General features: G+C 36.6%; 3 protein-coding genes across 9 annotated transcripts; 2 read left to right on the top strand and 1 right to left on the bottom strand.

The window, feature by feature from the left end:
- The first annotated feature begins 70 nt into the window (after window positions 1-70).
- LOC128888992 (uncharacterized) lies at window positions 71-2,250 on the top strand. 3 transcript variants are annotated; one of them, XM_054146247.1, is made up of 4 exons: window positions 71-742; window positions 830-958; window positions 1,038-1,186; window positions 1,305-2,250. In XM_054146247.1, the coding sequence occupies exons 1-4, from the start codon at window positions 574-576 to the stop codon at window positions 1,995-1,997; spliced, it is 1,140 nt and encodes a 379-aa protein (XP_054002222.1). In that variant the 5' UTR covers window positions 71-573; the 3' UTR covers window positions 1,998-2,250. The 3 variants fall into 3 exon arrangements, with proteins under 3 accessions (XP_054002222.1, XP_054002221.1, XP_054002224.1); XM_054146246.1 differs by having other exon boundaries at window positions 1,038-1,241; window positions 1,315-2,250; XM_054146249.1 differs by having other exon boundaries at window positions 1,038-1,241; window positions 1,305-1,445.
- On the bottom strand, window positions 2,064-7,134 carry LOC128888995 (pyrroline-5-carboxylate reductase 2-like). Of its 5 annotated transcripts, none has more exons than XM_054146252.1 (8): window positions 6,854-7,134; window positions 6,426-6,621; window positions 4,477-4,614; window positions 4,232-4,302; window positions 3,411-3,581; window positions 3,128-3,340; window positions 2,886-3,051; window positions 2,064-2,799 (listed from the first exon to the last, which is right to left on the bottom strand). In XM_054146252.1, exons 2-8 carry the CDS (start codon window positions 6,508-6,510, stop codon window positions 2,678-2,680), a joined length of 966 nt encoding a protein of 321 aa, XP_054002227.1. In that variant the 5' UTR covers window positions 6,511-6,621; window positions 6,854-7,134; the 3' UTR covers window positions 2,064-2,677. The 5 variants fall into 5 exon arrangements, with proteins under 5 accessions (XP_054002227.1, XP_054002226.1, XP_054002228.1 ...); XM_054146251.1 differs by having other exon boundaries at window positions 6,426-6,614; XM_054146253.1 differs by having other exon boundaries at window positions 6,426-6,614; window positions 7,090-7,106.
- A 1,337-nt stretch (window positions 7,135-8,471) lies between these two features.
- Window positions 8,472-15,485, top strand: LOC128888969 (pleckstrin homology domain-containing family M member 2). The gene is made up of 9 exons (XM_054146207.1): window positions 8,472-8,701; window positions 9,553-9,748; window positions 9,844-10,031; window positions 10,722-10,916; window positions 10,998-12,704; window positions 12,781-13,005; window positions 13,090-13,671; window positions 13,746-13,865; window positions 13,947-15,485. Exons 1-9 carry the CDS (start codon window positions 8,612-8,614, stop codon window positions 14,061-14,063), a joined length of 3,420 nt encoding a protein of 1,139 aa, XP_054002182.1. The 5' UTR covers window positions 8,472-8,611; the 3' UTR covers window positions 14,064-15,485.
- The last annotated feature ends 18 nt before the right edge of the window (window positions 15,486-15,503 follow it).

Genomic DNA, 15,503 nt, shown 5'->3' with positions numbered 1-15,503 from the left:
GTATATACAGTAGCGGGTTTTTTAAATTACTTTTTGCTCGGGGACTTGGGAAGGCATCAATTAGCGATACAAGAAGATAGAGAGACGCTACTGTGATCGAAATACAGTCTCTGTTTTAGCAACGCCCTCATTCAAAAGATTGCAAAACTTGCTTGATCGAATCGACATGGTGCGATCTGGTAGTAGTTGAACTGGTTGAACCTGGTTGAACCTGGTTGAACCTGGTTGAACCCAGTTGAACCTGGTTCAACCCACGTGTAAAATTGTGTGAAACATTTTACTGACATTTTTAGGTTATGTAATTTCTAGGACAATTGTGTATAATCGTCGAAAAATATTCATAATTATTTAAGTTTAATGCAAATCTTTGCAAAAATGTTCCTTTAATTTTTCCACTGATCTACGCTACGCATCTGCGTCCCGTACATAAATATGTTATCTATATTGTCCACGAACATATGAATGTATGTAGCTATTGTAATGTAATGGTAAAATGCATGGCTCCAAATGTATATTTGAAATAAATACTTTTGTCATTTATCACGCTCTTTAAACTCAAATAATGTAACGATAATGAATGACACAACCGAATCAAATGTGACGGTCGTAAATTCGGCTCGTTTGGATAGGCAACTGACAGTAAAGGAATCAGGATCTTGGCTCGACGAACGATCGATAAATGGGAATCAAGGACAGACGTTTTCCTTTGAGCCATCCTACTACAAATTTCAGGATAATATAGGCAAGTATAATAGGAGTAAACAGTACATAAAGTTCAACTAACAGTTGTACTAGTTTTTGTCAATGATTTGCTTAACTATTACTATAGTTTCTATAAGTACCTTCATCGATGTATCAACAAATGTTCAATGGTGGAAAGATGTATCCAATCAAAATATGAATATACAACCTGAATGTCAACAAGAACCAGTTCCCTCGTCAAACTATCCATTAACAAGTATGAACTTAGAGTAGTAAGAACTTTGTAATCGAAATAGTACAATTTTCTGAATTTATGAATAATTATATTTTTTCAGATTATTCTACAAATACTCAGCCAAATAGATTAGAACAAGCAGGATCGCATGGAACAAAGTCTATAATACCTAAGCAACCAAAAAAGCCAAAAACTATAAGGCAGCATAGGGAACCTTTAAAACGTACCAAACATCCAGAGTTATGGAAGGTAAATGTAAAGAAAAATGCTAGACTAAGAGGCGAAGAATACATTGGTGTAGGAGGTAATTGTAAAAAATGATTAAAAATTTATTTAAATTATTAAAAAAATTATTTAAAAAATTTAGAAATTTTTAGGAAGATTAGTACCAGCTAAAGCCATGGGACCTCCGTGTAAATGTCGTATGCGTTGTATCGAGAAAATAGATGAATCAGCACGGGAAGAACTTCATAATATTTTTTGGAAAACGTGCAGTTGGGAGCAACGGAAACAGTACGTTGCGCTCTCCGTAAAGGAATCCCCGAAACAACGTACTCGGTGTCGTGGAAATGTTAAATCAGAACATCGTCGACAAATCACGTTCACCTACTCGCTTTTATCGAAAGGAGAATTTATTACGGTATGCAAGTGCATGTTCCTCAGCACATTTGCAGTTTCTGAAAAATTTGTACGCCATGTAATGGACAAAAAAAGAACATCCCCTAGCGGAGTCATAGGACCAGACCAAAGAGGAAGACATACACCAAAAACGAAAAAGAGTGAAACTGTTAAAGATAGAGTACGCGAACATATCAATTCGTTTCCAACAGAGAAATCAACAAATTCAAAGGATCGCATGGAAAAGAGATATTTGGACTCCGCGTTAAGTATAGTTGCGATGCACAAACTCTATGTATCAAAATGTAAAGACGAAGGCATTCCAGAAAGCGATATAGTTAAAGAGAGTTATTATAGGGAAATGTTTAAGACAGAGTTTAATCTTGCTTTCAAACAAACAAAACCTAAGGAGAACGCGCAATTGATTAATTCGACAATTTAAGAGAGTGGAGACCAGTCGAGAGGAAACACCGCGACCAGTTCAAATTTAAAAACAGTATTTATCGAATATCATCGAACATCTTTATTTCACGATAATATTTATATGTGACGCACAAGTGTCGACTATAAAATTTGTTGTAAAACATAAATATAAAATGATACATAATTTTGTATGTATTTCAGTACGTAAGGCTGTATTTTATACTGTATGTCGTGTAATCTATTTAAAGATTATTATTATAAAGTTTACACTGTACAGAGTTCAGATATAGTTACTATACTGCTTAATTATAAGCGAAAACGTATGTATATAAATGTTATTACAAAACAAAAAATATTTACACATTTTTATATGTTGTAAAATGTAATTCGTTGTAAAATGCATTATTGTCAAGAAATAACAGATCTATATTTTTAATCGCTACGCCTTAAACGGACAATAAATTGCAATTGTAACGTTTAACGTATTAAAGAACTTATTTACAAAATACATAAAATATTTCTAAAAAGATTAAATCACACATTTCATATACAATGCATAAATGAAAAATACAATATTGTACGAAAAAATGTAGCAAGTTAAAGCACGTTATGACTATAATTTAATTTCCTTTCTATAATTTTCAAGACTACTTTTCTATTCCCTTTGTTCCTGCTGCGTCATCGCATTTTCGTTCAATTTTAACTTACGTCCGAGAGCGCGTTAACTTCCTTGCATCGCTTCGTAGCAGCTTCAACCGCACCGATTACAGCTGATCTCAAACCTTGCTGTTCCAGATAATGAATTCCTGCTATGGTACACCCTAAGAAAAAAAAGAAATGCTAAATAACATAATACGTGAAGCGTCAACAAACGTATTATATAATTCCAAGTGCAATATCGTCGAACCTGCTGGCGACGCCACATCGTCCTTCAGTTGTCCTGGATGGATATTCGTTTCTTTGACCATGGTACCAGCGCCAAGAACAGTTTGCGCTGCTAACTTTAAAGCGGTCGATCTCGTGAGTCCCATTTTTACGCCTCCATCAGCCATAGCCTCTATCATCATGTATACCTGTGCGAAGAGTTATGCTTTTTTGCATTTCTTTTTCATTTTTCTAGGTGCCGGCATTTATAATAATATTACTTACGTATGCAGGACCAGAGCTAGCCAGAGCAGTAACGGGATCGATTAAGTATTCGGGTATCTCTTCGCAGATACCAACGGCGGAAAACAACTTCTCCGCTATTTCGGCTTCTTTGTCACCGGCGTATTTTCCACGAGCAAACACCGATGCACCGCATCCAACGAGGGCTGGTGTATTAGGCATCACTCTTATCACCGGTGTTCCATCTGGTAGAGCCTGAAATTAATACGAAATGTTTTTGAAAATTAGTACCGTTTAAATATAAATTAACATTTTGTGTACTTACCTTTTCTAACGATGCCAACGGAACGCCCATAGCGATAGACAGCAAAAGTTTATTGTAATTTTTTAAATCCGGAAGAACTTGTGGAACCACTTGCGGTTTCACAGACAGAATAAGAACGTCGCCATATTCGACCACAGGCCCGTTGGAAAATACGGTTTTCGATCCTATTTCCTAAAATAACTCGGTCTAAATTTATCGATCAACGACAATGTGCTCGATATTAATATACATATATCGATACACTTAACAAATTTCAAATAAACTTAATTCCAGACATTCAATGAAATTAATGGACTTATCGTACGAGATAACGCGCGGTATGGTATTGGTAATTTTCCTAAGTACGATAATGACCGAGAAACAACAGTTGATTCGATCATCGAGCATTTTTCACTTCATAATTTCCAATTCTAAGATTCGTGCGTTATCGAGTAATCTTTAAATTTAAGAATCGACTCTACATTAAGATAAAATATCGTGAAATCACTGACCGAAGCTGTCATCGAAACACCGATAATTGCTGATCGTACGTGTTAACGATTTTTCGGATATTGTTATATGTAATAGCCGATCGACTCGAGATCGGTATATGTATATCGGTATGTATATTTCGGTACGTATGTTTAGCGATCAAACATGAAATGAAGAATTTGTCGTTTCGATGTGTTTTCGAGACAAATGGAGAAATCGATAACGACGGTAATCGTTTAATTACACTTTGTAATTTTTATCTGTGTATCGGAAGTGCATCGATGACAAATAATCAATAAGTCTCTAGAAGATAGAAATTTATTATTTTCAGGATTAAGATATCAACCCACCTTGAACGAGTCTATGCTGCTCACGTCGTTTTGAAGACAGCTCGCCAACATCATTTCACCCTTGCTTAAGCCTGCAAAAGATACGTTGCTGTTAGAAATTGTAATTCGATTCGATGAAAAAAATGATTCATGAAAACGTAATTAAACTCAAACTCGAGTGCCATTCACTTCTCACTCAGATATTAACAGTTTAAATGCGATGATAACGCTATCGTAAACACGTGCGTGTCGGATGTTAGTTTTACCGGCGCGAATGAAACCCTTGGCCAGAGAGTGGGCCATTCTTCCGCCTCCGATGAATCCAATTTTCAGCATTTTCGTGTCGATATCGAACGAGACCCTTTTTCTCTTATCCTCGCCGTCACCAAGGAGTTGATCGCTCACTGTGTAAAAAAAAAAAAAAAACAAAGAACAAATATATGTTTATAATACCGACCGAAACACGAACATTTCTGCAATTCCATCGTGCAGAATTTCACTTCTTCGGACACGTACACTTTTCGTACAGCAAATTAATCGCTGTTAACTGTTTTCGCAGCAAAGAGTTTTTACGACTTGTTGTTAAAGCTCGTTCCCGCAAGTTTACCAATAAACGTATCCAGTAACTATTAAGATTGCGATACCGAGGGAAACGCGGCAAGCATGAAAACACCAATGCTAAGAACTGATGTTTCTAATCTGAAGTCTATAAGTTTCTAATCGGCACAGAGTAAAGAGGAACACTGTTCGATCGCGATATTTACAAAGAAATCGGTGCTCCGGGGTCTCGGTCCTCGCTTCACGTTCCTCGGGTCAGATTATATTTCAGTAGTTTCTCTTTTCTGTTCTTTTTTTTTTTTTTTTTTTTTTTTTTATGTAACTGTCCGCGAGATAAGGTCCTCGCGTATCTGCGTTCATTACGCATATATGCGACAAATAATGCTCGTAATAAATCGTGTCCATGATTTTACGGCTTCGCTCACGCTGGTGAATTATTGAACGTTTCAGTCAGTTTACGGAAGAAATACGGGAGGACCGTAATTTAAACGAACGTAGAACCGAACGTAGTTTGCGACAGGAGGAAATTATCGAATGGTCGAGAATGAAATTGTTCACAGGGGACTTTGGTAAGCCAGGAGGGCATTACACGATTGCAAATTAAATATTTTCAAATTGAACGAATGCAAAGATAAACCGATTGTGATTTACGAGCCGGAGGGGAAAAAATCGATTAAATTTAAGGCGGTCATATTTTTAACGATTACTTAATTCAGAGAATGTTTCAGACCTCTTCAAGTATCGGATCTCTCGTTGTAAACGATGCAATTGCTTGTTACACGATACGATATTAGTACACATAACATTTACGTACCTACAGTAAACAGATATACTCGGTCCGTTAAGAATTGCCAACAAACATTAAAGTATAGAAAAAGAAAAGAAATAATGAAACGTGCCGAAACGAAGACCTATATGTATTTACGCTGGAGAATTTTGCACGGAACTACACGCTGATTATCACGGTCCAGACTCCATAGTGAGACCTTGTATTATCGAACTAGACGTTTTAAAAAACTCGGCACATGACACATGACATGAAGCAAGTTGTAACAAGATATTATCAATAATAGTAGTAATCATATAATACGGGGGTAGCAACCTGGAACTACAAGACAGAACGAACGAGATAACCGATTGGTAATCTACGAGAGACGGAATATTTCGACAAGATGAGTCAAACCAAAACATGTGAATCCCTCGTGCGAGGAGAAATCGACAAGTCCTTAACCATGCCGCAATCTGAAACTTATCAAGATAGAAGCAATCCAAGTCTGTACTATAACGCGTCCTATAACGCTATAACGCTATAATGTGTAAGTGTGCGTACGATCACACGATCGATTAGGTTAGAATACACATTGAAAAGAAACATTGTATTGAAAATCTTAATTAGATCCGTTAAAGGCTAGATCGAACGTTTGCGGAAACGAAAATATTGCTGTCGATCCAGGTTTTAGCCTAGTGTTGGTGTTGCACGTTACGTCTGCGTGTATATGTATGTATGTGGGTATATGACGCGACGTAAATAGTACCACGCGCGACAGATCTTAACAGTTGATTAAGTAGAATTACGTTTTAGGCTGTTATCGACAATTGTTTGATAACATCGCGATTCGGTTCGAATCGAGACAATATTTGTATTTAGGTTACTCACCATTCCGACTCTCCAGCCGTCGTCGAATTCGTCGACTTAATTTGAAAAATTCCATCGTTTTCACTCCCGCGGTCATTTTGCTCATTTCTCTTTCTATCTTTCGCGACAAAGTTCACAATCAGCCACAACACGATCAGACGATGATCACGATGATAAACGACCAGGTAAGAATAGAATTCGACGGAGAACCTGCAAACTTTGTATACATTAGGATTGCACTGCTGAAACGTGCATCGTCGCGTGATTTGTAGATCAAACACAGATAATTAGTGGCGCCTATACAATTTACCAACAAACGTCGCAGGCGTTTGTAATTGATAAAATATTAACGAAATAATATTTAAAAGGTATGGTAAAAATATGTAATTATACGTGAAAATATACACAATAATTAAGAGATGATACACTATGTACATACAAACGGTTACCTTCGTTATTGTGTGTTGGGTATATCAATTATCCTACACTGTTTTTTATACTTTTAATGAATATAAATTCATAAAACTCGAATGTGGCGTAAACACTTGCGCGATTTACATAGTTGGACGAAAGTCGTGGTCGTTTCGATTATTTTCTGATGCAAAAGATATCACGGATTGCCGAAACAACTGCTCCGCTTACGAATGCATATAACGTTTAAATAGTACACACGATGCTTTTTCACCTGTCTTATATGCAGTCATCCCTCGTCTTCTCTTGCTAAAATACGACTGACAAATTATTGTTCGCTACAAACGGAAAATTACCTATTCGGCCGCGGCCAATCACAATTCAAACATAATTGTATCACCCTCTTATCTGATCCGGTGTCTTTCCAAGTCTAACGGATAGGACCTCGAATGATTAACAGCAAGATAGCACATCGCCTATGCATCGAAATTCGTCAAAACTTATTCTTACCTAGAATAGTTTTTATCGATGAAATTTTTCTCTTATCGACACTCGTATCGACGTAGATACTTTTTAAGTTCACAAATTCGTTTTGCCATTTATCCGTGGAGTCCTGTTGTCGAATACTTCAGGAAAACGTAATTAATTAACAAAACGAACTTCATTTTTGTAATACAATGATTGTGTAAAGAACGTGTCTTTGACATAGACCGCAGATATCGGTAACAATATCTGCTCGCGAACGCGTTACCCACCGTAGGTTAAAAAAATGTATTTTCTTGCTGAAATATAATAATCTTTTATTTTAAATCACTTGCGACATACGCTATCGTCGCGTTGCTTGGATTCAGATAAAATTTCGATACCAAATATACAAATAATATTAATTGGCATCGGAAAGGCACTGGAAAATATATAACACGTTTAAAAATGTTCAAGTTACTTCATATCGTAATACGAAAACGATAGCTATGCGTATACCTTTGACCTTTCCATGACAGATTACACTGATCCATTAAAATCGTATTGTTTATCGCGTCGAAGAAGAATTCTTTACTCGTTTTCACGATAAATCAACGCTTTATCTACCATTTGAGTAAACAGCGCCGTTAGTACGGTAGGTAAGTTACAATCGAAAAAATTAATCGATTCAAACTAAACAACAACTTAACAAATTTAAAAAGCTCTCGAATATCGTTTGAAATTCGAAATCAACGCAACGTGTACACGAAAATTGATATCAATTAGCACCAAGCTACTCGCGACTTACCGACCCATATCTCATATTTTTTTCGCTGGTTTGGTCGATAACATCGTATTTGATACTACACTATACATATAAGAGATTTCGTTACGAAATGATATTTTTTCTACGTTGTGTAATTTGTTTCTGTTGTATCGATAAAATAAAATTCAATTTAAAAAGTATCGTAATAAACGATATAAGCATTTTATCCGAAAGAATTATGCCCAATTCTGTTCGCGAATTGACTCCGTGAGGATTGTAATCTGTGAGTTAACCAGAGGCCAACAAGCTCATAATTCGTAATACAGTCGTAACGAATAATAAAGAAAAACAAAAGGGAGTGACGATTAAAAAGGGGCATTTGATATTGGCGCTCGGCCTGCGCGTAGCTAAAATCAATGAGTCCACCCGGCGACTGTGTCAGTTCAGTGCAACTCTACCAACGTCGCGACGGAGCCGCGTTTGGTCTTCCCTATCCCTACGCTTTACACGACTTTTCTCTGAAAATTCGTATTATCACGCAATAAAAATCATGTAAAATTAGATTGAAATGCCAAGTCAGGAAGATATGGACCTTTGTACCGACAAGGTACTGTCCAAGGGGAGAATACTTCAGGAACTAACGAAAGCTGTCAAATTGGTGAGTGTCTGCTCCAGCATAGGGATGACGTATCAAGGCCATACGTCATTTATATGTATACGTATGTAGATAAGTTTGTATGCACCTTCGTAACGCGGATTTAAATCTACATGGATCGCGATGCAAACCTTAATCGTCCTCTAATTTCGACAGAATTCGTTCTCTTTTCTTTCCTAAACTTGTTCTCTAAATACAATCTGGTCTCTCGAACGACTTAACCATACGGAGTATGTAAGTACGTTAAATCGAAACTGCACGCACACGCGCGCTTTAGCGCGTCAGCCGTTTAACATGCTTCGAAGCATTTTATTGTCTCCTGTTCTTTCTGAACTCGAGGTATATACATGTGCTCTACGTCATCAATATTTTTCATTTTTCGTGCGCGATTCCCTTCGCATCACAATCTATAACGTGACTTGTGACTTGTGACGACGTGCCTTTTTTTTTGCTGTTTATTCATGCACCTGTCAGTTAACCGTGACATTTCGTTCGCTGCTCTTTTGGATCCCCGCGGATCGATGAATCCGCGTTCTTCTTTTCTTTGTAAATTACTTTTCTTGTTTCAATTCTGATTTTCGTCGCGTTGATGCCCGTACTGTGTACGATCATTGTTGTGGTTTTTTATCACCTTGCGAAATCTTTACAACGACAGTAGTATGTCATGGAATAGTTATGCGTAAGTATTTTGTTTATTTTGTGTTTCGATAATGTATCTATCTTCTAAGGAGTTTATATAAGTTTTGCTTAAACTCCAGATTTACAGTTACAATTAACCATTTATTATTAAAATGATTTTTATTATTAACATTTGATTATCGGCTAAACGAAATAATCTTATCTGTTTTATATAGGTTTATGCTCAGAGCCTGTACGGTACGGTAGCCTTAGATGGAGATTCTTGGTTGGTCTATTGGTTAGATCGAGCATTACGCCATGGACTACGCGTAGAACGACACGGGTATTGGGGTACTGCTCGTGAACTTAGTCACCAAGATACCGTTGTTGTAATTCATGCTCTTCAAAGTGTCCTAACTTCCATCGGAAAAGGTATGCCTATATTTTACATCTAATTTGAAAATGAATATAAAAATTGTGTAATTCTAACAAGAGAATTCTGTTACGTAACATTATGTATTTTATAGGTCGAGCATGGCTTTACCATACCCTCAGCGAAGGCAGCTTTGAAAGTTACTTAGCCTGTTTGTTACGGGACACAAAGACATTAAAAAAGCAGTACTTTCCCCATGCCCTTGTTCGAGACGCTGATAAGACCAATCAACTAGTTAATCTCCTCGCGGGTCTAGAAAATGTATCCTTCACATTGGAACTGGTATGTTGAACTATTATTATACTATAAAAGTTTAAAAGGTTCTTTCTGATATACTGTACTTGATAAATTTTAATACAATCATGTTTCTGGTGTGTTATAAAATGTAGTCTGTATATACATTTACGTCCTATATAGAACGAAGAATACATGCTATATCCTGTACTCTTCTTTCGATTTTTATATTTTATATGTATCTTAAACTTTAATTGGTGTTTTTTGACAAGATTTATTTCACAAAGTCTCTTTAGAATGCACAGATATCTGCTATCGTATGCAACAAGCATCTATTCTTATACTTTTGCGTTTTATAGAGTCACAATAAACGCCAGTGACGATATCGACGTGTGGTCGTCGGCATTTTACAGTAACGTGTTTTGCAGTTTTTTACTTGACTTCCCTCGTGTTGATATCAGTATCACCCCCTGGTTACAATTATCTCGATAATAAATAATGTCTGTCACTTAGCAAGAGTTGCATACCAAGCTGAATCTGTTTTCATGAATTTAAGGGGCAATAAGTTATCTTTAATGGACACCTATTTTTCATTCATGTTATATCACCTTCTTTGTTTGTTCATGGAAAATCCTTTGAGAACAATTTGTACTTATACGTGTATCGGGCAATTATAATTTTTGGTTCACGATAAAATAACGAAAGATACAAAATATAGTAAATTTTTTTGCTACCTAGGACGTGACATATCTGGATACCTGCAATTATATGCCTCAAAGGCCTATGAGCGTAAATCCTTCCGGAACCATATTATCGTTACATCTTAGATCGTCTAGTGTTTCTTCGAGTTTAGCTTCTCCTGGTGACAGTGGTGTTGCATTTGACAGCGATATGGATCTTGCAAATGAGACTGACGCCAGTAGTTATAAAGAGGTATATTTCGTTTTAAAGAAATCCATACTTGAAGAGTAACTAACATTTTGTATAAATTACGGGATTATTTGTATTCTTTAGGAAGACTTTAATCTCGAAGAAATTCCAAAGTATCGTAATAATAGATACAAGACGATGATAAACAATCGCATGGAGGACAATAAAAACTTAAGTTCCAGCGATTCTAGCGAAGATGGAAAGACACCTACGCCATCACCTGGAATGGTCACGAAATTTCAAAATACATCTGTGACGAAAAGCGACATAGAGAATCAAAACTTAACAAGGAAACTCGATGACAATGAGCTTAATTGTTCCAGTCTGGATACTTTAAAGGATTTCGATTTTTATAGTAAAAGCCTGGACGAGTCCAAGTTAGACAAAATAAATAGCAAGCTTGACAACGGCGTCAAAGAATTAAAGAAAAGAAGCAGCTATTACAGCGACGGTAGTTATAGTTTTAAGAGAAACGTTGATCCCCGTAATTCCTACGTAATTAATAATGACACGAATCTCCTGGAACTCAGCATGACTATTTCGGATTGCGAAAACATGGAAGCACCTTACGGTATTTTGAATACCATCAACGTGACGGACTCTAGTATTTTGTCATCTTCCAACTCGGAAGCTCTGGTGCAACGTAGACAACGTAAAAAGAAACGCGGGGAAAGTAAAAAGCGCGTCAGTTTTCACGAAGATATTTTGAAAACTATGAAATTGGATGACGATGAGAACTACGCTGATTTCTCTATGAGTTTCTTAACACTTAACTCGGTTCAAAAGAAAGATGTTCAGAAAGGAAGATACAGTTGGTGTGCCCACGGAGATTCCCCTTACGTTCAAAAAAATGTAAACACTAGGAACGCACACTCGGATTATTATTCGTACTCCTCGTCATCAAGTATCTTCGACAGTGACAACGAGAAAAAAACTTGTATAAAAACGTGTGAACAGTCACTGTGTCAGAGCAACTGTAAATGTGCTTGTGGATTGTCGATTTCGGAACGCGGTGTGCCAGAAGGTCAAGAGGATCCTGGTAAATCGTTAAGACCTAAAATGGAAATTGAATTGGAAGAGAACGAGGCGCAAGAGGCGTATATTGTTGAAAAAGCCTACGGAAATATCGTGGAAGATCCTCCGGCGAAAGTCGATATGCCTTGTCCATCCAATTCCAGAAAATACTCTAGTTCCAATGATTGGTCCGATGTAGATAGTACTACCACATCGGACTTGGATGAACGTAGAAATAGTAGGCATCTAGCTTCACCGTCGAGAAAACGTAATATGACGTCGATATTGACCGGGGAAAATAGCAACAAATTATTGGCACCGCCGCCTTTAAGACAGGCACCATCTAAGACATCGTTATTGAGTAGATTCTTGAAGTCTATCACGGAGCGAAAATTCGAAATTAAAAGGAGCAAAAAGTCACAAAAATCGAATCCGTTGTACATCAAGGGAGTGAAAACAAGCTATGATTCGTTTAAAGATTTTAACGACAATCTTGATCGAGAGATACAAGAGAACGTTGAAGCGGAAAAACAAGAATTCAGCGGTGAGAAAGTTAGTTTAAAGTTACGAGAACTGTTTAAAAAACACATATACAGAGACAAAACGGAAGAATTATACAAGGTATACAAAGTTAGGAGTTCGTACATGACAAATGGAGAAAGTAAACCAATGATAGCCTTATTAACAGACAAGACGCTATACTTGACAGGCTCGAAACTGGACCACACTTATAGCAATCAATTCGTTATTCCTTATAACGAGTTAGATGTTATTATGGTACGTTTCGATCAAACAAAGATGTTCTTTGTCAAATCTATATTTAACAGTTTTAGACATAAAAATTACTTTTCAGATTGGACCAAATGCACAAACAATATTATTATCGAACGCGGATTACGAGATGCAATATTTATTTTCTACGGGAAGTTCCCAAACTACTTCAGAATTAATTGGTCATCTAGAAATGGCAATGAGACGATCTCCAACAAAACCAAAGCTTCCAGCAGTCAAAGAATTGAGCTACGCGGACATGCATATTTTAAGACACTCGATTCTTTGCGATACGGCTGTACATCCTGTACGTAAACACGAAAGTGACTCCGAATCATTCGTTGATACAAATGTTAACTCGAAACTAACCTATAACTTCTTAAAATTTTAGGATGAAAGAATCGAACATTACAATCTTATATATATGGAAGATGAACACATGTCACCTCCTAGCACACCGTGTGGACCGACCAAGGAGGGTGACCTTATGTATAGACCACACACTTATCAGCAGCTTCATCCTAATGCTCCTACGAATCCATGGGAAGCGGGATATTTTGTTCTGAAAGGTGGTGTTGTTTATATGTTTACGGATGCAAATCAACGACTTCCCAAACGAGCGATTCCATTGAAGGGTGGTCTTTGTCAAGGATGTCGAAGAATCCCTAATTCCCATCGTCCGCATACGTTCGAAATACTTTTAAAGCCGAACAAAGCCTTTCAATTCGCCGCTCCAGACGAGTATGTAGCTTCAGAATGGTTGCAAAGTTTTGTTCAAAGTGCATCCGGATTGTTCGACGCTTCGGAGAATAGGGAACCTTTACCGTGCAGTCTTATCATGACTACCAAGCACTTGGTTGCCATGAAGGAAGTATTCCCTGGTAAGCAGCGTGGACAAACGCTTTCCTGTGCCTCTGTAGAAGACCTCACGGCCTTTAGAGTACCTCTGACTCAACAATCTTGGTGCATACTGGTAAGTATTTTGACAGGCTTGTTGCGTATTGCGTGATTCCATAACGGTTATTTTTTTTTTTTGCTAATTCAAAGGAGTTCGCGTGTCGAGAAGTACACGAAAGCAGTGGCGATTGGGTCATATATTTCACAAATTATACAGAACTGTGCACCTTCAGAGAGATTTTGGAAACGCTATGGGCTGATGCAAGTTTGGTGAGATGCTCGTATATTTTAAAAATAAAGATTATTCTGCATATGCTGTCAGATAATTCTAATTAAATTGTATACTTTTAGGGTGAATTTCCTATGGTAACGCTTCCGCCAGAAGATAGGCTTCACCGACGTTGCTCGGATGCTAGTAAAGAACTAGAGTTTGCATGGCGATATTTACTACCCTCGGAAATCGACTAAATATTGAGATGTGCCGATAGACAATAGCGAGCATGATTGTATCGGGTAAGAGAAATTTACAAAATGTAAGTATTCGACAATTCAATTCGCAAATATACATATACAGCGATACGATTGACTTGAATACAACGGCTAAAGTCACTCGCTAAGCATCCACGTAATGAACACATTTAACTTCGCTCGAAATGGATGCGTTATGTTTCTCCGCATCAGCGTGAAGTGATGGCGTCATATAAGTATAGGTATTTAGCGATACATAATATCGATGTGCTAATTCAACCAAACGGTGCAATACCATTCTAATAAAATAAGCCACCTCGATAATCTCTATCATTAATAATGATGCAAGATTGTAATATAACGATGAGTGCATATGATCATTGTACCAGTTACATGGATGTCTATATATTCACATTTATTGTAAGAACTAATTCGCATTTGAAAATGCACCATCGATATTGAACCATTCTTAAAACAAATGCTAATAAAGTGGCAGTAAGACATAGAGCAGCTTCAATAATAAAGAATACTCTATTATACATTGAAGTAATTGTATGACATTATAGTTACACATTCCTAATAGTAATATTGATAATGACAGTAATTATAACAACACAGCTTTCTAATTTTATTTTTAATACCTTCTCTTTTTAATATGCGTATTTCATAGCTTCAAAATTGTAAACTGTTTTAGAGCTATATTGCTTTGTTTTCAGTTGCATTGGTATAATAATAACTGATCATGAAAGATAATTATATCATATCGATCTGAAGGTGCTTTTACTTAATGATTCAATATTTCAAATGACGATTCAATACTTTCCTTCTTTACGTAGCGTTGAAATCTTAAACATCGTCAAAATAAATATATCGAAAGAAACTAGGATGGAATAGTTTTGTTGCGTTATTCAAAAAATTGTTTTCCTTAAATATCAACGGTACCCTTTTATGTAGAAGAAACAAATCATTTTATGCGCCAAAGAAGTTTCTTCTAAAGTGCGAATTAATTTGTTGTTCGAATGAACGATCCTGTATGTTTTCTTTTTATTAAGTCATATTTTACGTTACCGAAACTACATGAATGGATGCAGTCTGTAAATCAATTGTGAATAAAATCGTAATACTATATGCATCATTTCATGTAGTCGTAAATAATTGTGATAAAGCATTTAAACAATAAAGCGTTAAATTAATGAATTTCTGTATTACACGATAACAAAATCGGAAATATAATCAGTTCCCTGTGTTAGTTTCCAGCGCGTGTAATAGGACAAAGTATTACACTTCTTACATGCTTCGTATAAGCATGATTCTTAATTATTATGACTACGGAATTTTTGCACAATGTCAATGCCGTCGGACATAACCATCAAAGTTACAAAAAAAAATGAATAGAAATAAAATTATGACTAGTCAACAGAATACCAGTAAAGACGAGTT

This window comes from Hylaeus anthracinus, unplaced genomic scaffold (assembly GCF_026225885.1).
Source record: "Hylaeus anthracinus isolate JK02 unplaced genomic scaffold, UHH_iyHylAnth1.0_haploid 11994, whole genome shotgun sequence".
Classification (NCBI taxonomy): domain Eukaryota; kingdom Metazoa; phylum Arthropoda; class Insecta; order Hymenoptera; family Colletidae; genus Hylaeus; species Hylaeus anthracinus.
The sequence above is the reverse complement of the archived record's forward strand: the minus strand, read 5'-3'. Positions and strand labels throughout refer to the sequence as shown.